Genomic DNA, 22,032 nt, shown 5'->3' with positions numbered 1-22,032 from the left:
TATGAAATGATTTGCAAAGGTATCATTATATTATGACTTTACTTGTTGAGGCACAGAACTATTAACTAATTGTTAAGTAATATGTCATTGTGGTTATAGATTTTGAATGAGTTAGTCATGTGCCTCAACACATAAAGTCACAGCATAATGATACCCATGCAAATCATTAGCTAATGATTAATTAAAGCAGACCACTGGAAGTTGAAATGCATGCTTCAACCCATTGTGGTAATTAACATGAATTTACGCTATTAGTGAATATAACATGTTATTAGGGAATTAATACTTTATGACACATTTAACTAATAACAATTTATTGATTACTTAATCTATGAATCTAGAATGTTCATTTGTTGCTGATGCAGTAATTATTAATAAATGGTTTAGTTCTTCATGAGTTATACATTAACTCATGATTATCTCTGCATTTGTTAAGCATGAATTAATGCATATTAGTGTCACCATATTGTAAAGTGTTACCAAAATAGTTATTTTAAATTGCAATATTATTTCACAATGTTACTAATTTTATTGTATTTTTGATCAAATAAATGCAGCCTTGGTGATCATATAGGAGACTTCTTTAAAAAATAAAACTAAAAAATAAAACCCAAACTTTTGAATAGCAGAGTATATTATTGTTTTTCCAAAACATCCGTGTGTCTAGATCCATGGTGATCCTTTCCAGAAACAGTAATTGTTACAATGGTATATAGGTAAACTGATACAGAGATTTAAAGGAGACATCTTCCCTACTAAACTGTTTCTGTTTAAAACAAAAGGCCATTAGAAACACAGTCACTGTTTGTTCCCCCAATAGACTAGAAGTGACACACCCAATCAGCTCTGTTGTTTTTGTATTTAGGAAAGACAAAGAGTCTGTTACTCTGTAGAGTGACATTAGAGCTCCCATTATGCCTACATGAAACTGTTGAATATGGAGATGAGACTGGAGAATTGAATGTCAATAACAGAGATACAGGAATTCCACCTAGAAAACAGTGCAGTTTGTTATGCAGATCACAGCTGTTCACTAAACGTAATTATTATTTCTATGCTGCACTTAGAAATACCTTACTTTTTTGCTTTTCCAGGCTCTGTGTTCTTCATTGCGGGGCCTTTCAATTTTGCCGAGGCTGAGCGTGCCTGTAGACGGGATGGTAACAGTCTAGCGAAGGTTGGTCAGATCTACTCATCTTGGAAGTTTCAGCAGCTTGACCACTGTGATGGAGGCTGGCTGCAGGATGGCAGTGTACGATTCCCCATTATCCACCCGAGGGAGCGTTGCGGAGGGATTGCAGAACCGGGGGTTCGTAGCTTTGGGTATCCCAGCAAAAGTTTGCAGCTTTACGGGGCTTATTGCTACAGGTAACTGCTCCATGTTTTGCTGCCTGGTAAATGTCTGCTACAGGAAATCTGCACTTACATGGCACACTGGCCTAAAGGTGAAGTTCCTAAAGAGGCGCAGAATGTATCCATAACTGTATGCGCACCACTAGTGTAGAGGCTCCCTGTAGTGTAGAGCTGCAGGAAAGGGAATGTATGAGCTACAAAGTTAGCGTTTTGGATTACAGCTAGCATTCACATCCGTCTGGGTTATATATCAGTTCATTTACTAAGCCTGTTTTAAAGCAGAACATTTTGGGTCCTTCTGGGAAAACATCAGTCAAGAGTGGATTTACACAAAGGCTTTACACCCGCTTGAGTAGCTGCTAGCTTGAAATGCTAACTCAATAGCTTTGACTGTATAGCAGCAAGAACAATATGTAGCCTAAACGAAGTCTAACAATTATTCAATCACTGTATTTGTAACAACATGCCAATGTAGATTCCCAATGAGCTTTATTTTAGAAAAGAGAGGTGAACTTAATGTTGCTTTTTTCCATGAATTTGTCCAAAGGGAACACATTATCTTAAATGTTACATTGTTTGGCACCATACACTGCATGGTGCCTTATAGTTGGATTTTTATTTATTTATTTTAACACTGTCAATGAACAAAATAGAAATATTGTAAAATGAGTGAATAAAATTACCAATGAAAATATGAAATCTGTATTTACATACTTTTTTTTTTTTTGTGACAATCCTAAAGTGTGACCCTGGACCACAAAACCAGTCTTAAGTGTAAATTTTTCGAAATTGAGATGTATAGATCATCTGAAAGCTGAATAAATAAGCTTTGCATTGATGTATGGTTTGTTAGGATCGGACAATATTTGGACGAGATACAACTATTTGAAAATCTTGAATCTGAAGGTGCAAAAAAATCCAAATATTGAGAAAATCGCCTTTAAAGTTGTCCAAATTAATTCTTAGCAATGCATATTACTAATCAAAAACGATGTTTTGATATATTTACAGTAGTAAATTTACAAAATATCTTCATGGAATATGATCTTTACTTAATATACTAATGATTTTTAGCATAAAAGAAAAATCTATAATTTTGACCCATACAGTGTATTTTTGGCTATTGCTACAAATATACCCCAGCGACTTAAGACTGGTTTTGTGGTCCAGGGTCAGAAGTGTCATTTGCAGTATAAGTTACATATACATGCACCGTGTTTCAAAACTACAGCAAAAGGTAATAAACCTACAAGACAAATTCCCATAAAATATTCTTTTCAAAGTGCCTCACAAATCACAGGCGCACTACTAGTAATGCTAGTTAGAATATTATCCCCAGATTTGTTAAACTAATTCTTAATAACACTTATACACACACATTATGATACACACATATTCACATATGCAAGAAAATTCATAAACATTTGTTATTGTGACAACTTTTTTTTATTGTGATTGCTCTGATAGCTTGGAATGTAATTCATTTCATTTTTCTAGAGTGATAAAATACGCCCTGGTTTCAGGCCATCAAAAACTAAAATATGGTTTCGTTAGTGATGCATCACTGAATCAAATGAATCTGATAGTAGTCTACTGAAAATGGCCATCCTCCAGAGTACAATACAGACCTGAAAAACTGAGCACCAAGTCGCAGAATGACCAACTGTCTTTCCATAAAAAGACTCAAAGTGGGTCTGGAAATCACAAACATTTGTGGAGTGCATAAGGAATCTTCCCTGCTTCATAAAGCTTTGTTGACCCAACATCAACACAAAGGATGGGTTGATATGCCTCAACTGACTTGATTGAGTTTACAAAGGTTACAGATTTTTATTTACATTTCTTTTTTTGTTTGTTTTTTTCAGAGTACTTTAAAGCCAGCAACAAGCATAAGAATATTCCTGTTTTGTTTATTAAGGAATTCCTGTTAGTTTATGACAAAGTTGGGTCATTGCTAGCCTAAGAGTTCTTGATCTCAAGTTGAGTCTTGGTAGGCAATTCTAAACAAGGGAAAACACAGGACACTGAATGTTTAAGAATGGTTAAGTAATACCGCTGATGAGGACATATTTAGTAACTACAAGGCAACAATGTAAAACAAAATGATTCAGACCAGCTGATGTTAGAGAGCATTTGTTCATAGGTTTATCTCATAATTTATAAAAAAAAAAAAAAAAGAAAAAGATGAAATGAAACAGAACAGGTGTCTGGTCCAAACGGTTACAAGCTTTGTTTGGAAGTTGCATTTTATCAAGTGTGCTTTTACGGTATCTTAGAATTACAAAATGTAATTCAGTGTCAAGGTCTACAGAGAGAAAAAGGGAAAAGAAAAGAGCTGAGTGAAGAAAACAAACATTAATAACCTTTTAGTCTAATTTAAGTATCCTGTTATAAATGTTTGGTGTATTTAAACTGTTATCCAATTGGAAGTACCCTTTTTAAAAAAGTTAAGTGGGACCAATTTTTTTTATATAACATTGCTGTTATATACTGTTAAGAACTTTGTAGAGCTGATCGATGGACATTTTTAAGGAGGATAAACGAAGGGATGACATGATAAACAGGAGAGTGAAAGAATGCCGTGTGCTTGTTTTAAAAGTTCCATTTTATATCCACATATTCAGGTGTTGTTGTTTTTGTTGTTGTCTCTTCTATGATTATTTCCTTGTTCTGACCTGTGGGCCATGTTACCAGTTCTCCATTTGAGTACGTTGATCCCACTGTGAGCAAAATACATGAAATGAACACTGTAAGCAATTTGGATTCAATGACTTAATAATATAATATAATATAATCAACAAAAAACAATTTTTTACCTGGTGAACAAGTGATCATCGGTTCCTCCCACTGTCCATTGCTCTGACATGTGATGATAGGGTTTTGTCTCTGGATGAAGCCTGGCTCACAGTAGTAGCGCACCTGTGAATTGGCCCTGTACTTTAGCTGACGATGTCCAAACATTTTAGTGTGCAGTACGAGAGGGGGCTGGCCACAGAATGCTGCTAAAGAAAAACAAACCATGATGAACTTTTGCTCTTCCTGGGCCCCGGCACCACCCCAGAAGGTGATGTACTCACCAATGCCCTTCTTGCACGTGTAGGACAGCTGATAGTTGCAAGGGATATCACTCCAACGCCCATCGTCGTACCACACCATGACAACACAATCCTCTCCTGACAGGAAGTAGCTGTCTGGTTGTCCACGATACCAGTTCTCATACAACTGATACAGAGAGACAGGTCAACAGTTTGGAATAATCAAGTTTTTCATCAAGTCAAGAACCCCTTGCAGTTCTAATTTGGAAAACCTTTGAAGAAACACAATGTTTTGTCATGTTTTTTTACAGAAAGCCAGATCAGTAGACTCACCAGAGGGTTCCCATCTGACCAGCGGAAATCTCCCTCAATGGTCTTGTCATTGAGACCCGTCCACTGATACTCTCTGTATTTATCTAAGGAAAGAGAAAAACACAAAAATGCCAAAGAACCAGCATACGCTGTCAGTAAGACACAACATAGACGCCAGGTCCAGTTTAACACCCAGATGCATCATATATGATAGACGTACACAGGACCTTTTAACACAACCCTCATTCGCTCGCATGAATACGTTCAAAGCCCTTCAAAGGTTTGATGATTGAATAGAAATGCAGAACAAAACGCAGGGCCTCTCAATGTTATGTCAACAAACCTTATGAATTCCTTTATGTACTGTAAGCTAAAACGCTTCAGTAGTGTGACACACCTCTTAGTTGCTGCTTACTTTGAGCAATATCACTCGAGCAAGAGTACTGTTTTTCTGATAAACAACTTGAAAAACAGGAAGTTAGTATTGAGTAGGCTAACTCACAATTTAGAGAAAATATTGGCATTTTAGGTTGTCAATTTTTGCTCTTCACCAATGAAAACAGTTCCAAAAGTTCACTTCTCTGAGTAAACATACCGTAATGGGAGTTTTTTTCCTGAATAAATCAGCGGGTTTTTTTAATCCACCGTAAGAGCGGGCACGGCCATTTGTAAATTTAATGTGTCTGGCTTCCGGTGTCATTTGCTTCCTGCTATTTTTAGCTGTACAAAATAACTAGTTTTGCTGCTTGATATTGCAAACTGATGTGTCTTACCTTATTATTTTAATGTATTATCTTAATTATGAACATTACGGTTTGTAGTGCAAACAGTTTTGCCGCTTACTGCACTTTGTTATTCTTCTCGTTGTTTCCCTACAGCGGCTAAGTCTCACACATTCACAGAAAATGGCTTACTTCCACGTTGAAAAATAAGGTCGATAAATCAGTTGAGTAAATAATTCAATGACACATATAAAGAATAAAGACTTTACTTGGTTTGTTCTTGAGTGAATCAAAATAATTGGTTGAACAAATGATAATTCACTCATCGAGACACAGTCACTTTTGTGCCACCTACTGAGTTCCCTGAAAAATAAAAGCCATTTGCAAAGACTGATAGCCTGTCTTATGTCTTATGATAGCCTGTCTTATGACACCTTGTTAAACGCATTCCATTAGGTTCAAATCAGGTTAAATCAAGTTAAACTTTTTAACATATGATAAGAAATCAAAATGATTAGATCAACAGAAAAGGCCAAATCTACAAGTAGTTGTTCAGACATACCATTGATAAACTCCTGTTCCTCAGGTGACATAACAGAGACCAGGTGACCTCCGCACATGCGACAGTGCTGCTCTGCCACCTCCCATTTCTGCCGTTTCGTAAAATGCTTGTAACAAAACCCTTGGAACTTTTCCCAGCCTGGTTCACAGTGCTCTAGATCTTTGTGGGGAGAGATTGGACAAATTACAATTGAGTTGCTCAAATTAGATATATAATTTTTATGTTATCAACAAATTAATATTACACACACACACATATGTGACCCTGGACCACAAAACCAGTCTTAAGTGTCAATTTTTCGAAATTGAGATTTATACATCATCTGAAAGCTGAATAAATGAAAAATAAGCTTTCCATTGATGTATGGTTTGTTAGGATCTGACAACATTTTGATGAGATACAACTATTTGAAAATCTGCAATCTGAGGGTGCAAAAAATCGAAATACTGAGAAAATCACCTTTAAAGTTGTCCAAATGCATTCTTAGCAATGCATATTACTAATCAAAAATTAAGTTTTGATACATTTACCATAATAAATTTACAAAATATCTTCATGGAACATGATCTTTACTTAATATCCTAATGATTTTTGGCAAAAAAGAAAAATCGATAATTGTGACCCATACAATGTATTTTTGGCTATTGATACAAATATACCCCAGCGACTCGAGACTGGTTTTGTGGTCCAGGGTCGCATATATTACATACATACATTTTTAATTTTCATTAAGAATCATAGATCTAAATTTACTTCCATACATTTTATTCATGTAAAATATTATTATTTTATCCAGAATAAACATTAAATAAAAAAAGTATAACATAAAAGTATATTAAATGTATTATAGTGTAGAAGTATAATGAGATATGCAGGTAACTCACCTGTCTCGCAAAAGTCTCCTCCATAAGTGGGTAGACAGAGACACCTATGACCTGCTCCACTGTCTACACAGGTGCCTCCATTTTTACAAGGGTTCTCCAGACATGCATCTAAAAGGCCATTCACATGTTTTTATAGCTGACTATAAAAATATTGCACACAAGTGAAGGATTTAAAATGAAGCATGATTATACTCAACACAAGGTGGTGCTACTATTCAGTAATAACTGCACTGAGAGTATGGCATATAAAAAAAACACCAGGCTAAATCTTGATCCGATTGGTTCTGTTAACCTCTATCTACACAAGACATTCCTTAGCAGCACCGGATACGTTGCCCTTTCTTTCCAGTTGTTCTGTTATCAGTTTCTAGTCATCATGGCCCCACTAAAGCAAACTCTTCCTTCATGCACGACTGAAACTATTTGTTGTGATGGGGGTTACACACTTTGGATAAATTCTTTCTGTCTCTATCTGTCTGCACTGTACTCTTTGATAAACGTGCGAATCAGTTGGTGCAGATTAGTACATGATGTCAGTTATCAAGTTACCAGGTATTTTAAAGAGATGCACTGTATTTGCCAGTGTTTGGAGGGAAACAACGCCCTCTTTTGATAGCATGGTTTGCTCAAGAAATTTAAACAACCAATAGAGGGCGCTATCACTCCTAGATGTTTAAAGCAGTGTTGGTTTTAACCAAAACTAAAATGATTAAAAAATGTTATTTGAATTGGTAAGTGAAATGAAGCTGAAATAAATACAAATATTAGATGAAAATTTCAGCTATTTGAAATAAAATGACCTAAAGCAAAATAGAGTTAAACAAATTAAAATAAAAAATGTAAAAAGGTTCAATTATAGCAATAGTTTATTCATCATTAAATAGCACTGAAATACTTTTAGGCAAGTTTTTTTTCTTTCTAAATGCCCACATTAAAAAAACTTTTCTTCATTTTCGTCCTTGTAAATGATCAGAGAACTACTACAGCACGGGGAGCAGTTTTTAAAATATAAACTGCAGTCTGGAAATTGAGACAATATATATACTACAATATGTTTACCTGAAATGTAGCCTGTCCTGACCAGCACTCTCTGTGTGGGTCTGGCAGGTAGAGTGGAAGACTCAGGTGTGGTTGGGACATCATTCTCATCTTCTGTATCGTTTGTGTTTGCTTTAGTCATGAGTTCATAATCATTATCGTCATCATCATCATCATCTTCATTGTTGGCTGACGTAGTGGATGGTTTTTGGGTTTGCGTTGTCTTCTCATTGATGGGTGCATTGGTGGAGTCAGATTCATCTAAGGCTTTGATGTCATCTGTGGTAAGTGCCGCTTCCCCACTGAATTCAACATCTGCTCTCAACTCTCCTGGGTTTGTGGAAGAGGACACAGTTTGCCAGATGGGACTTTGGGTCCCATGAGGAAGAAATGTAACCTCCAGATTTTTCGTGGATCCCACAGTGCTGGCCTGATTATCATCATTATCACTATTTGTTTCATTAAGGTCTTGCATATCTGTCAGATTAGAGGGAGTGATGGTGGCCACATCAGAGTATGGCTGCTTAATAACTGAAGACCTGTTTCCTGGAGGTTCTCTTTCTCCGGAAGACTCATACTCATTCTCATCACTGCCATCAATGCTGAAAGTTACAGTAGAATTATTAAGCTCAGTGGATGTGGTGATTCGTTGATTAGGTTCCTTTCCAAGCCCTTCCTGCTCCACCTTCTCCAATTCTTCTTCCACAATCCCAAGGCCAGATGGGGTTGTGCTTTCAGAGAGGACACCTTCCATTTCCTGTGGAGAATTAATTTCTACCTGCACAGGCCCATGTGTGGTTGATGTGTCCAACAGGTGAGGCGTTAGGGTGGTCAACAGTGTGACTGGCAGGATGTCATCATGATCGCCTGAACTTTCAGAAGATTCGGTTTCCTTCTGTGTCGTACTCACGGTTGAATAATCACTGGCATTATCAACTGCACTAAGAGACACAGGAAGAGTCTCAGCTGAGATCTCCTCAGCATTGTGATGGTCTGCAGAAGTGTCTTCGTGTCTGGGTGTGAAAGCTGCAAGTGAACAATCAAACACAACAATTTAATTGTAATTTGTAAAGCAAATCATGATCAGGATATGGAATTTTCTTATTTGGTGATTTACAGTTTATCTATTGCAATTTACTCACAATTTGGTAACACTTTAGTATAGGGACCAATTTTCACCATTAACTAGTTGCTGATTATATTAAGATATTGGCTGTTTATTAGTCCTTATAAAGCACATAGTCTGCATGACTATATTCTACTTCCCTAATCCTACCCAATACCTAAATTTAAATTTAACAACTGTCTTACTAACTAATAAGCAGCAAATTAGGAGTTTATTGAGACAAAAGTCATAGTTAGAATTGGACCTTAAAATAAAGTGTGACCCACAATTTGTATTTACAATTTCACTTTATCTGTTCATCCATCCATCCATCCATTCATTGTTTAAAACATTCTCTCTGTCTGTAAGGCCTATAAACCTTCAAAGTTCAAGGTTTTTTCCTAAAACTTTTCAAATATGTATCTCTTTGAATTCCAATTAATTTTAATTCAACTTTTCTTTTTTTTTTAATTAAACAATTTAAAAGGCATTCTCAATTCAATTCTGAATGGCACGCATTTTGGTATATTTTTGGTTATTAAAAAGATTACACACAAAAATAGTATTTGCTGATACACTGTATAAGCATATTGTTTCTTTTTACTTACTTGGGCTAATACTGCTCAGATGTGTTAATGAGAAGTTCTCTGTCATAGTCTCAGGTGTGGATGCTCCATATGTCTCTGATTTATGCGAGGTGACCAGATGCTCGGCCTTTTGTGTGGATAACAAGGTCAAATCCTCACCAGAACCCTCTAACAGACCTTCAGTGCTGGATGTGCTTGTTGACGTGGACTGAGTTGTGTGTGTAAAAAGACCCTGGTCTTCATCTGGCTCTGGAGTTTCTGTGATATTTCCTGCATTTTCTTCTAGTGTAGTACCTTCAGGTAGGTATGTTGAGGGACTTGACTGGACTGAAGCATGCTGAGTTGTGGTGGCATTGCTTGAGTCATATTCCAGTGTAGTATCCTCAGTGGTCATGGAGATCTCACTAGTCACATGATCTTTATCCTCATCCCCCAGGTTAGTTTCAGGCATGGGTTGGAAGTGTTTGGACCCATCTATCTCCTTCAGTTGAGAGAACGGTTCCTCTGTTGTCTCAGGCTGAGCCTCTGTAGGTGGGATGAAATCGATTGGCTCTCCCGGTTGTAGGTTGGTATCTGGCATTGGTTGGTAGTGTCTATGATTGCTGCTTTTAACACCATCAACTGCTGAAGCTTTCATATCTGGTTCTCCTTTTTGTGTGAAATCAATGTGTTTTGGATCTATGTAAATCTCTGGAACAGACTCAACTTTTTGCCAGGTGAACTCAGTGGACTCAAGATATCTGTCTGTGCTGGTTGGGGTGGTGGAGTCTCTATAGGTGCTATCTTCATCTAACTGAGGGCTTGTGGTGTGGTTGTGCTCCTCAGGTTCTGAAGTAGTCTGTGTGCTGTAAAAAGAGAAGGACTCAACAGCCCCCTGTGCTTCATTTTCTGACTGTTGAGTGATCTGATCCACACTATACTCCTCTTGAGGATCTGCTAAAGTCACAATATGCTGCTCGGTGTCCTCTGGCTCTGTTGCCATATGATCTATAGGTGAGACTGTCTGAGAGTTGCTGTTAGCTGCAGAGGAAGAGTAGAAGAGATATCATTAACCAAGGGATAAAGGGATAGTTCACACAAAAATGAAAATTCTGTCATTAAGTACTCACCCTCATGTCGTTCCAAAACCGTAAGACCTTTGTTCATCCTTAGAACACAAATTAAGATATTTTTATGGAATGCAAAAGCTTTCTCACCCTGCAACGGAATTACCATGTTAAGGCCCAAAAACATTGTAAGGACATTGTTAAAATAGTCCATGTGACATCAGTGGTTCAACCTTAATTTTATGAAGCTACGAGAATACTTTTTGTGCACAAAGAAAACATAAATAATGACTTTAATCAACAATTTCTTCTCATCTGTGTCATTCTCCACCACCATTCACAAGAGTACCACGATGCATGTGTGGTGCTGTTGACGCAGGAGCCGGTGTTCTGATGCAGAACCAGATACACCTTGTTTATAAGCAGAGGAATGCACATGCATGTAGTTTAATAACATTACGGTTAAACCACTGATGTGACATGGACTGTTTTAACGATGTCCCTACTACCTTTCTTGGCCTTGAACGTGGTAGTTGCATGGCTGTCTATGCAGGGTCAGAAAGCTTTCAGATTTTATCAAAAATATCTTAATTTGTGTTCCGAAAATAAACAAAGGTCTTACACATGTGTCAAGAATGGCTGCAGAGACTGACACGGAAGAGATTAAATTGTTCAATAAAGTCATTATGTTTGTTTTCTTTGCACACAAAAAGTATTCTTGTAGCTTCATAATATTACTGTTGAACCACTGATGTCACATGGACTATTTTAACAATGTCCTTCCTTATTCTGGGGCTTGAATGTGTCAGTTGCGTTGCTGTCTATGCAGGGTCAAAAAGCTCTTGGATTTCATCAAAAGTATCTTGTGTTCCGAAGGTGAGCAAAGGTCTTATTGGTTTGGAACAACATGAGGGTGAGTAATTAATGACAGAATGTAAATTTTTTGGGTGAACTATCCCTTTAAGATTGTATGGGACTGATAGTTTAGGTCAGGAGTTTTCAAACTTTTTGATGCCAAGGATCCCAATGATATCATTGGGAGGGACTCCCTTTCTTTCATGGAAAAAAATTCATTTATACAGTGTATGAAACATTATCACATCTTTAGTGCAAAAATGCCTTTTATACTGCTTTAAACAGCCCTTTTAAAAAGCCCTAAAAATGCTTTTTTCCCTCAACGTTTCCTTTGCGTCCCCCTTGGGCATCCCTGGACTCCAGTTTGAACCTTGGTTGACTTAAGACAGTTTTATAAACTTTTAGAAAACCTCAAATTAAAACATATCTGTAAATACCTCTGAAGCAGTAAGCGTCATGGCGAGTGTGTGGTTCAGGGAATCCCGTTTGATTGATAAAACGATAAACTGTCTTGACACCAGGTTCAGAACCCCCACACCGTTCACGAGGGGTCACAATGGGGTAGCGAATGCTTCCATCAGCAAGCCAGCCAGGACTGCAGTGGTTCAGACCATCATTCCAGGCGGCATACAGTTGGCCAGTGGTGGCTAGCTGAGCTCCCTGCTGCTCACAGTATGTCTTAGCTTCTGACAAGCTGAAGCGCTGTGGGGATGACCCATAAAAAACCTCTCCTAAAAACAGTTACATCAATGAATAAACAACCAACTTTTGCTTTTAAAAGACTGACAATCACAAACAAGTCATCGTAAACATTCTTTGAAAATGGACTGCTTGCCAATATCAACAGTTTGGAGCACAGTTAGCAAAAGTGTAATATTAGCAATGATATGGGAGTGGTTTACCATTAATGTTCTCCACATAGCAATACACATCATATAGTTCATCATTATCCACCATGCCATAGTTTCGAATGCCTGGTAATCCATCCATGTCTCCAAAACACCCTTCACGTGGCATCTGGATTGGGTATCTAAGAAGGCAACGGCATAGTATAAAACTGAATCCTAAAGATACATCTCTTTTTGTTATTAGTCAAAACCAACTATACTTTACTCCATTAACTAATCTATTTTCTTATTTTGTTTTTATAGCCAAAGCACTGCAACAGGACAATGTTTAGCTCCGCCCCCAATCCAGAAATCCATTCCAAACATTAAATGGCAAATATGTTCTGACAGACTGTGATTTTGTTGCTTTACGTGTGAATAGACAAATTGCTAGTACCTAGAAAGTTGTCTGCATCAGGTTTACTGCAAGTATATACAGGATATGCTCAGTAGCTGGTTATTTGATGTGTCTGTCCACTCACCTAACGGAGCGATCTGAAAGCCAGCCAGCGTCACACTGCTCATAACCGCTGCGGTACGCAGCCAGCAGCTGTTCTGGAGAAGCAATCTGAGCTCCAATATCTTCACACGCGTCTTTGGCCTCATCAAAAGTGAAGGCATAGCGACTTGAGGTATGGCGGTAGTGGAAGACGACACCTAAGAACACACAGCATGTCACTGTTCTCATATATCATCGTTTCTGAACTGTTATGAAGTGTTATATGCCATTTTCTAGTCTGGAAAACATTTGTCTTATTAAAACATTGCTTTTGAACAAAACTGTCATGTTGTAGCAAGTTACTATACAAGACTGTCCAAAAGATGGGATCACATGGTGTTCAATTTGCTAAATTTATATTGCATTTATTTTATATTTATATATACTATAAATATAAATATATATTACTGTTCTGGACAGCACTTTTTGAATGTTTGTTTGTTTTAAAAAGCTTTTACTCAGAAAAAATGTATCATGTTTTCCACAGAAATATTAAGCAGCACAACTGTTTTCAACAATGATAATAATATTTCTTGAGCACCAAATCAGCATATCAGAATGATTTCTGAAAGATCACGCGACACTTAAGACTGGAGTAACTGCTGCTGAAAATGGCAAGAATAAATTACATTAAATATATAAAATACATTCAACTGGAAAATATATTTTCAATTGTAATACTATTTCTCAATATTACTAATTTTACTGTAAATAAATGATAAATAAACTGATAAATGCAGCCTTGGTAAAGATTTATTTCAAAAACATTGAAATCCTTCCAATTCCAAAAGTTTGAACGGTATACGTGTGTGTGTGCAAAACACTGTTGACTAAATATGGCAAGACAATCTGGGGCTGCCAGTGATCTTTGCACGTAAAGTAGTTTACATAATAATCACCTTTTACTTTGACTTGAGCCTGGTCATGAGCGTCCTCCAAGCCATGCTGGACTTCACAGCGGTAGAAGCCTGTATCGTTGTGCATCAATCCATCCAGTCTGAGGGTGAGATCAGCTGAAGAGGCAGCATAATTCAGCAATGATGCCCTGCCTTTGTACAACTCACTCACTTTTACCCTCTCACCACGGGCCACTAAGATCTCTGTCTCTCTGTCTGATGAAAGAAAGCTCCATTTGACTCGTGGCTGGGTCAGTACAGCATGTCGACCCAAAGAGGGGGTCTGGGAGAGACTCACCAGGCAGGGCAAAGTCAAGGAGCCCCCCAAAATGGCAGACACTGGGGGGCTATCGGGAATGGCCACTTGTAAGAATGTGGTCTCATCTGAGGAAAAGACAAGAATGATTGAGATACTAATCATCTGACAGTTTAATACTGGACTGAATTGGATTTTTACATTTCAATGTGTGCATTCACAAAGTACAACAACATACTCTGTAACTGGACTCCAAGAGCTTTCTATGACCTTTACTGTTATATGTCATTAATTATAGGCTATCTTTTGTGTTGAACAGTAGAGGTCAGACACACCTGCTGCAGGACTGAGGATGGCAGAAGATGACAAGACAAAGAAGCAGATGGCACGCAGCAGTATATGCAGGAACATCGCTGATCTGAGACCGAACAGAAGGAGAGAGTGAGACAATATATAGAAACAAAGTCAGAAATAAAAGTCAAATGGAACTGTGACATACCACAACATAAGATCTTTGTGTTGAAATGAAAGACGCAAACATTTATTTCCAGTACAGCAATTTAGCTAATTTATGTCTTTATTTAATTTAACTGCATTCTGTTCCAGTTTAAGTTCATGGATATTCATAGGGGAAAATGACACACTGCCTTGTGTGAGAAAGCGAGAAAATGAGAAAGAGCGAGAGAAACTTCTTTATGCTTCAGCTGTTGCCAGATTGTGAGAATTCACACTCTCGCTGAATTTTTTGAGCCTTCTAAAATCAAACTGTTTGACTGCAAAATTTGAACAGCTATTGTAATAGGCATTAAGGTACTAAATTGGGTGATTTTAAATCTGTTCAAATGAAAAGAAAAATGCTTTAAAAAAGGGGTTCTCAGCCTTTTCAGGACCAGCTTTATTTCATGCTTTATTAAGAATATCATTTATTAGAATGTTGACATTATTAAATTACATAATACCTAATGTAATTAACCTAATTGTATGGTTATATTTACAGTTTTATTTATTTATGTGTGTGTGTGTGTATTTCCAAAAAATACAAAAAATAATAATAATACAATACAGTTATAGAAACTGTCCCATAAGAATTAGGTTAACAAATTAACAAATATTTAACACTTTTAAAGAAGATTCTATGTATATATTTTATCATCTACTCCACAGATCCCTTTTGTAGACCTCTGGTTGAAAACCCTGGTTTTAAAGGCATGTGACTGAATGGAACAAAACAGAAAGGCTTGCCTGCAGTTCTTTAGAAAAAACCAACAAAATGCTCAAACAGCGCAGTAAACTAATTTTCACTGCAGACCCACAGCACAGTCTTTGGAGGGTGTGTTTATTCTTTAAACGATGAGACTTTGCAGACTTATAATTTGTGTTGAATAACATTTTTATTTGTTTTACTTAGCTTTATGTGTGGTTTTGCATTTTCACAAGCCTTTCTGAATCAAAGGTTACTCGAGAGCGTCCCAGGCAGAGGATTTGGCAACCCTGTGCAAGGTCCAGCTGGCATGATTCAGATCTTTGGAGTCTTTGGGAGCTCTTGTGTGTGCTCAGAATTCTGACGAGTCACCGAACAGGCTAACTACCCTTTTCTAAACATGAGCATCTCTTTACCAGTACATCCATCTCTACTAAGGTCATCTTTATGCACCTGTCTCTGTGCAGCCCTTAAACTACACACACAGTGCAGCCCTTAAACTACACACACAGTGCAGCCCTTAAACTACACACACAGTGCAGCCCTTAAACTACACACACAGTGCAGCCCTTAAACTACACACACAGCACAATATAGACTGTGTTTAGCTAAACGGCCCAGTGAAAGGAAATGTTTTTAGCGGCTAGATGGTTTCTAAGTGAGACAGGCTGAAATAAATAAATAAAAGACCACCTGCTAGATCCACTGAAATACTATTTGTAAAGACCGAATGAACTGAATAGTCATGCCTCAAAGAGTGAGCCAGAAAAGCAAGTAGACATAACAGTGGTCCAGTGATTCTAACAATTTTAATTATCCCTGTGACTTTTTAAAACCTGTAGAAAAAATCAGAGTAAGATTCAGCAACACTACACAAGCAATTTTCATGCAGGAGTCCAGGCACCGTTTAAATAAAGTGGAAGGTAATGAGTTGATTACATCAATTTTACATGATAACATATCATTGACTTTAAGTTATTTTAACAACAGGATGTCTACGATGATGTCTGTGCAAAATAAGGGGTCATTTAAGTACCTAATTGTAACTCTTCTCTGTTTACATGAAATCTTTTACAACCAACCAGATGTGAAATTACAGACTACAATCCCTAAAGAAAGACCCTCATTCCTGATGTGTAATGTTACCTAATAGAGCACAGACTGATGAAGTGGAAATTTACTGATGGAATGTGAGTTTTAATCAACGAAACAAACAAGGAAGTGCACTGGAACAGGAGTTTTTGTCTTCTGAAGAATTCACCTGTGTACTACTGCTCTAGGTTTGGACGTCTGGACATGTGAACTGCAAGAACACCAAATTCTTAACAGCAAACCTTCCTTATGGATTCATTAAAAAGAAAATAAATAAAGAAATGTATTACAATTAATAAATAAATGTATACATTAAAAAACAAAACCTTTCACAACGCCAGATTGGTGTTTTAAATATTTAAGGAATTTTTTAAATTTTATTATCAGTGTTGAAAACTGTTTATTTACAGATGAAATGAAATGTATTTATTTATTTATCAATTAATGTATTTATTTATTTATTTTGTGTTAACTGTGATACAGCACCATCTACAAGTAACCATTTAAAAGGTAAGTGGGATTTAAAAAAATGTAAAAATAAATTCATATGTTTTAAGTGACAGCGAAGACATTTATAATGCTACAAATGATTTCTAATAAATGCTGTTTTTTAACTTTCTATTAATCGGTGATCCTGAAAAGAATATCACAGTTTCCACAAACATATGAAGCAGCACAAATATAATAAAATATATTTAAACAGAAATCCGTAATCTTAAATTGTAATGTTATTTCACAATATTACCGTTGTCCTGTATTTTTCATCAAAATGCAGTCTTGGTGAGCACAAGAGACCACACAATCAGTACCTTAAGAAAAAAGAAAGCGCAATTTTTGTGATTTCTCAGAAAAGCAACAATTCAGTACACTTCCTTGATGTAACCTTTCTCTCCTGTTTTCAATTTTAAAAGGAAGTTCACCAAAGATATGGGCCATTAAGCTCTCTGATCCAGAGGTCTAACAGAAGTGGTTTACTGTAAGTACAAGACAGGAACTACAAAGCCCAGCAAAAGGAGAATTCAGGGCACAAAAGCCTCAGACGCACCAGAGCAGGAAGTTCTGACGCTATGGTGCATTTTTTAGTGATGTAGAGTAATGGGTACATGGAAACGGTTCGCCTAAGAGGAAAAGAGAGAGAGATGGATGGAAACTGGCATGAACCGGTTGACCTGAAGTACACGAATGCGTGTTAAAGACTACTGCCATGGAGAATAGGGGTGTGTTTGCACATTCACTGTACCTCCTCTAAAAGTGCACTTGGACTTCTCCAAAATTAAGGATAGAAGCAAATTTTTGTGACAGTTTTCAGAAGGAAAACATCATGAGCTATAATACTGAGGAGACTAAACAAAGCTGCCTTGCTGTTTAACTGCAAGTATCTGCAAGTATTTGATCTGTCTCTCTGCTTATCTTGTATCCTGTTCTTGAGAACATTACAACAGACACAGCTACATTTCCATAAGCCAAAAGTAAAGCCAGATTGCTGTAAGGGCAAACATGGAGGACGGGGCCCAGCAACCTCAAGAGTGCTTAGGCAGGCATCTCCACGGATGCCTGCTGTCTGGAATACAGAATGACTTCATTTCGAAGGGAAATGGGGAAGGAGGTGGTCTATCTCACTTACATCAAAGCAGCGATTTTACCAACCGTATAAGAAGCTCACTATTTCTTGCTGAAGATTTGGTTTTAGTTTAGTTATTCGTCAGGCAAACAGGTCTCTGGACCGAAACGTTGTTTTTAAAAAAATTAAATAAAGGGAATAACAATGTGCAGATCTTTTTTCCACTTTTTTGATGATATTTTTTGATCTTGCACCTGGTTAAGACATTTTCGGATGTGCGTACCTTCACCCTTCTTTTATTTAGTTTAGTTATTCCAATGGATAAACTCTCAGACAGACAAGGGATGGTAAAAGAAAACAGAAAACTTTCCCACGCACATCGTTCACTGTGGAATGCTGCTCTCTTTTGCATTTTTTCCTTGACTTTTCTCTGCGTCTGTCTGCTTGGTCATGGACTCTTCCCTTTGCTTTTTCTTCTCTTTCAGTGCCACACCCACCTTCAAACTCAAGGCCTTTCTAACCTCGCATGACTCTCTGCGACTTGGTCCATCACCCGGGGCAACCAGCACTGTCCTCAGAAACACAGACCGACCGGAACTCACACAGAGAGAGACAGAGAGGGTAATTCACCCATGCTGCAGAGGTCTGAGGTGTTATTAGCCAAGCAGCCTGTGGTAGATCTGGCTAGCCAAGCATACAGCCATTCTCTGAGCTCTGTAAGAACCTGCAGAGAAGGGATCTGAATAGTGGACTGAACCTCACAGCCTTATCAATGAACAACATTGTATATTGTGTATTACCATTAACGTAGATGCATAAATGCTATACAAAAATCTATGTAAAAATATATAATATCATATATAAATTGAAGTCATATGCATGAGTAAAATTTTGAAAGAAAAACTTGACACATTAAAGGGATAGTTCACCCAAACATTTTGTCACCATTTACTCACTTTCATGTCGTTCCAAACCTGTATGAGTTTCTTTTTTATGTTGAACATAAAAAAAGATATTTTGAAAAATGCTGGTAAACAAAGAGTTGATGGTCCCCATTGACTTTCATAGTATTTCCTTCCCTTCTATGGAAGTCATTCGGGACCAACAACTGTTTGGTTCTTCAAAATTCTTGTTCAACATAAGAAAGAAATTTAACCCTTGTGCGTCAATAAAAAAAAGTTACAAATAGGTCCATGTCAAAAAACAGTCATACAAATTTGAAGCTTGGGAGCACAGACTTAAGTTTGGTCTCATTTTAAAGAAGACCCATGGCAAATTATTGCTGAAGTAAAAAAAAGTTTAAAAAGTGAAACCAAAAAAAAGTTATACTGGTTTGAGTTTATGAAAATGATTTATGAACAATATTTTATATAAAATATATATTTTATGAAACATGTTGAACTCTAAACCTGCTAGAAAATCAAAGCCTTAAATCTAAACAAGTTGTGTTCCAAATTTGTGGCTGATATCTCCAAAAATTAGCTTTCAGTAAAATTTTGTTTGGGCGCTGTACCAAATTTTCCCCATTAGATGCCAGCAAAACTCCGCTGGTGCACACAGTGGTTGGATTTGTGATTTGCAGTAGAGTTTTTGTCTCTCAAATATTACAAGCACATACACACACAATTTATTTATGACACACATACAAACCACACTCTGACTGGACTCACACTCAAACTGAAAAGGACAAAAATGCCCAAAAGGTCGCACAAGGGTTAAAAAGGTTTGGAACAACATGAGGTTGAGTTTATTTTATTTTATTCCTGTGATGACAATGCTGAATTTTCAGCACCTATTGTATTATTTAAATATCCATTGTCCCATGATCCTTCAGAAATCATTTTATTATGCCGGTACTTAAAACATTTCTTATTATTATCAATGATGAAAACGGTGCCGCTTAATATTTTTTTCTGGATATTGTGATACTTTTTTCAGGATTCCTTAATGAATAGAACAACAAAAAAAGCATTTTTATAAAATAGAAATGATCACATTATAAATGTCTTTATTGTTACTTTTGATCTTGTTGACTTTTTGATTTAATGCAGCCAATTCTTTGGTATTAAGTCTTAAATTTATCATGAGAGACACTTTACTCCTCACACTGGGGTGAGCAGGACTGGACATGACTGCTGTACAGTTGAATTAGGTCAGATGTGTCCTGTAGGGGTTCGTGCAAGTATTTTGGCAGTGGTGATTGAAAGAGAAGACACCTAATTAATTTGAAAGGAAATGACCAAATAGTTTCTTTTATTCCACAACAGCTACTAAATATAAGTGAAGGCATCTCTAAAGAAAAGCAGCAGTGGATAAGAAGCCTCATAACAGTTTAACTTAATCTGTCAAATGGTATGAAGGATCTTTATCTTATAACTGCTTGAAAAACACTCACACATCGACTTACTTCTGCTCTGCTACACGTATTTGAGCGATGGGTTTAGAAACAAGCTTAGCCACTGTGAAGATGAATGGTTGCTGTGGCACTATAGCCAATAAAGTGTTGCAATTTTACAGCTGAAAACACACTGCAGATATTAACGTGGAAGTGAAGCAGTCAGTCAAGTTTACATTATTTAGTAAATTGATTTCCACTTTGGAACAATTTCCACAATGTCTCAATAGAATTAAGTTGACTCATATAAGCATCGGAATAACTGCAGATGTAGACCAAACAGATATTCATGAATCATGACTCTCATGCTACATTTGGCACCTGGATTTCTGCTTAGTTTGTTCCACAAAGCAAAATCATCCAGCAGGTGTGTTGCAGACATCTTTTCCTCGCTTGCTCAAAAACCTCTAATATTTTTGTCTACAAAGCCTGTAGTGTTAGGCACAATATTAAGAAGAGCTAAACTCAGCATACTAATATAATTTTATTTTTTCCATCAATTCAATTCCAACACAAGGGCAAGAATAGATCCTGGAATTGAACTGGTGTTTGGTTCTTACATTAGCAAGCCTTTTCAACACTCAGTAATCTGTAAAGTATTATTTTCAGAGTGAAATAAATGGCCATTTTTGTGCATTAATTGCATATTTAGGTAATGGAGATAAAAAATAAATGATTACAGGTTGAGTGTTTGCTAAGCTTGCAGCAAATTCATCTCAAATGCAGTCTCAGTTTCTGCTCATGCATATAGAACACGCATTCATTTAGAAATGTCATGAACAGGTGTCTTCTCTTTGAAGGCTCAGGCTGTGTAAAGCACTTATGCACCATCCAACACTGACAACCTTTCAAATGCATTCTAAACAAATTCTAAAATTAATTCTCAGTTCAAGGACTCCAGGAATAGACATGCTCTCAGCAATAACAGATCCACATGAAAAGGGCTTTACAGTCTGATGCCTGATGTCATAATAGAGCCTTTTTAGTTTCATTACTTTCTTTTATGCTCCAGTTGCTTAGAAAACTGCAGGCTTTAAAAATCCAGATGCAAATAGATTGATCCGAAGAGCCTGCAGTGTAACATTAAGAACTTTTTAATCTCCAAAAAAACATTTGCAGCCTGATGCCAAAGGAGAGCCTTTTTAGTTTCACGAAAACTTTTTAACTTTCCAGTTCACAAGAATATTATGTACTGGTGACTAAGACAGTTTATCTAAGAACAATTGTTAAATGTTGTTATAATAATGATCTGAATGGATAGTGCTCTGCATAATAGTCTGTACCAATTCACAAGGGCTGATGCAACATGCATATTCAGCACAGTAATGTCCTCCTTAACATCTCCTGCTGTGCTCTAAAACTTGAAAATGTACAGGGCAGATAATGTTCTGCATACGCAGAATTCACACACTAACCCTAAAAATGATGCCCAAAAAGTCAAAATCCAAAAGCCATGAAATAAATTTGCCAAGTTGCAACTACTTTTACAGAATCAATACAGGCAATTTAAATGCATTTAAATCTACACACCTCATTCCTCTTGGATTCCTCTTGAAAAGCCCCCGTGCAAATGAAAGATTGTATAGAGTCTCATAGAGTGCAGGCTGGAGATGATGGATGCTGTGAACTCGTCCAGAGGAGGAGAAGAAAGAGAGAGGATGACAGAGAGCGGAGGAATAAAGGCGCAGGAAGGATCTGCGATCAACCCACTCTCTTTAACCAACAGGGTTCATTTTCCTATTTGTC

General features: G+C 37.0%; 2 protein-coding genes across 8 annotated transcripts in view; one reads left to right on the top strand and one right to left on the bottom strand.

Moving 5' to 3' along the window:
- hapln2 (hyaluronan and proteoglycan link protein 2) overlaps positions 1 to 14,483 on the top strand; it is a 21,156-nt gene extending 6,673 nt beyond the window's left edge. The window contains exons 6-7 of the mRNA XM_058746397.1: positions 1,095 to 1,368; positions 14,357 to 14,483. Coding sequence (XP_058602380.1) covers positions 1,095 to 1,368; positions 14,357 to 14,387 — 305 coding nt within the window. The 3' untranslated portion in view covers positions 14,388 to 14,483. The remainder of the gene's footprint in view (positions 1 to 1,094; positions 1,369 to 14,356) is intronic.
- On the bottom strand, positions 2,532 to 22,032 carry bcan (brevican). 7 transcript variants are annotated; one of them, XM_058746388.1, is made up of 15 exons: positions 18,413 to 18,449; positions 17,076 to 17,139; positions 14,373 to 14,455; positions 13,785 to 14,165; positions 12,869 to 13,043; positions 12,402 to 12,529; positions 11,937 to 12,230; positions 9,620 to 10,618; positions 7,928 to 8,932; positions 6,869 to 6,976; positions 5,985 to 6,143; positions 4,722 to 4,804; positions 4,431 to 4,575; positions 4,170 to 4,355; positions 2,532 to 4,073 (listed from the first exon to the last, which is right to left on the bottom strand). In XM_058746388.1, exons 1-15 carry the CDS (start codon positions 18,417 to 18,419, stop codon positions 3,946 to 3,948), a joined length of 3,945 nt encoding a protein of 1,314 aa, XP_058602371.1. In that variant the 5' UTR covers positions 18,420 to 18,449; the 3' UTR covers positions 2,532 to 3,945. The 7 variants fall into 7 exon arrangements, with proteins under 7 accessions (XP_058602371.1, XP_058602373.1, XP_058602375.1 ...); XM_058746390.1 differs by lacking the exon at positions 17,076 to 17,139 and adding an exon at positions 21,817 to 22,032 and having other exon boundaries at positions 2,533 to 4,073; positions 18,413 to 18,615; XM_058746392.1 differs by lacking the exon at positions 18,413 to 18,449 and adding an exon at positions 21,817 to 22,032 and having other exon boundaries at positions 2,533 to 4,073.

This window comes from Onychostoma macrolepis, chromosome 16, assembly GCF_012432095.1.
Source record: "Onychostoma macrolepis isolate SWU-2019 chromosome 16, ASM1243209v1, whole genome shotgun sequence".
In the NCBI taxonomy this organism is placed as follows: Eukaryota; Metazoa; Chordata; class Actinopteri; order Cypriniformes; family Cyprinidae; genus Onychostoma; species Onychostoma macrolepis.
Note: the sequence above shows the minus strand (reverse complement) of the source record. Positions and strands in the feature narration are given on the sequence as shown.

Coding starts and splice junctions, on each gene's coding strand:
- bcan (XM_058746388.1), bottom strand. Junction 6,977..7,927: donor CAGGACAGGCTACATTTCAG/GTAAACATATTG, acceptor ATGGCCTTTTAG/ATGCATGTCTGGAGAACCCT. Junction 4,805..5,984: donor GGAACAGGAGTTTATCAATG/GTATGTCTGAAC, acceptor CTCTTTCCTTAG/ATAAATACAGAGAGTATCAG.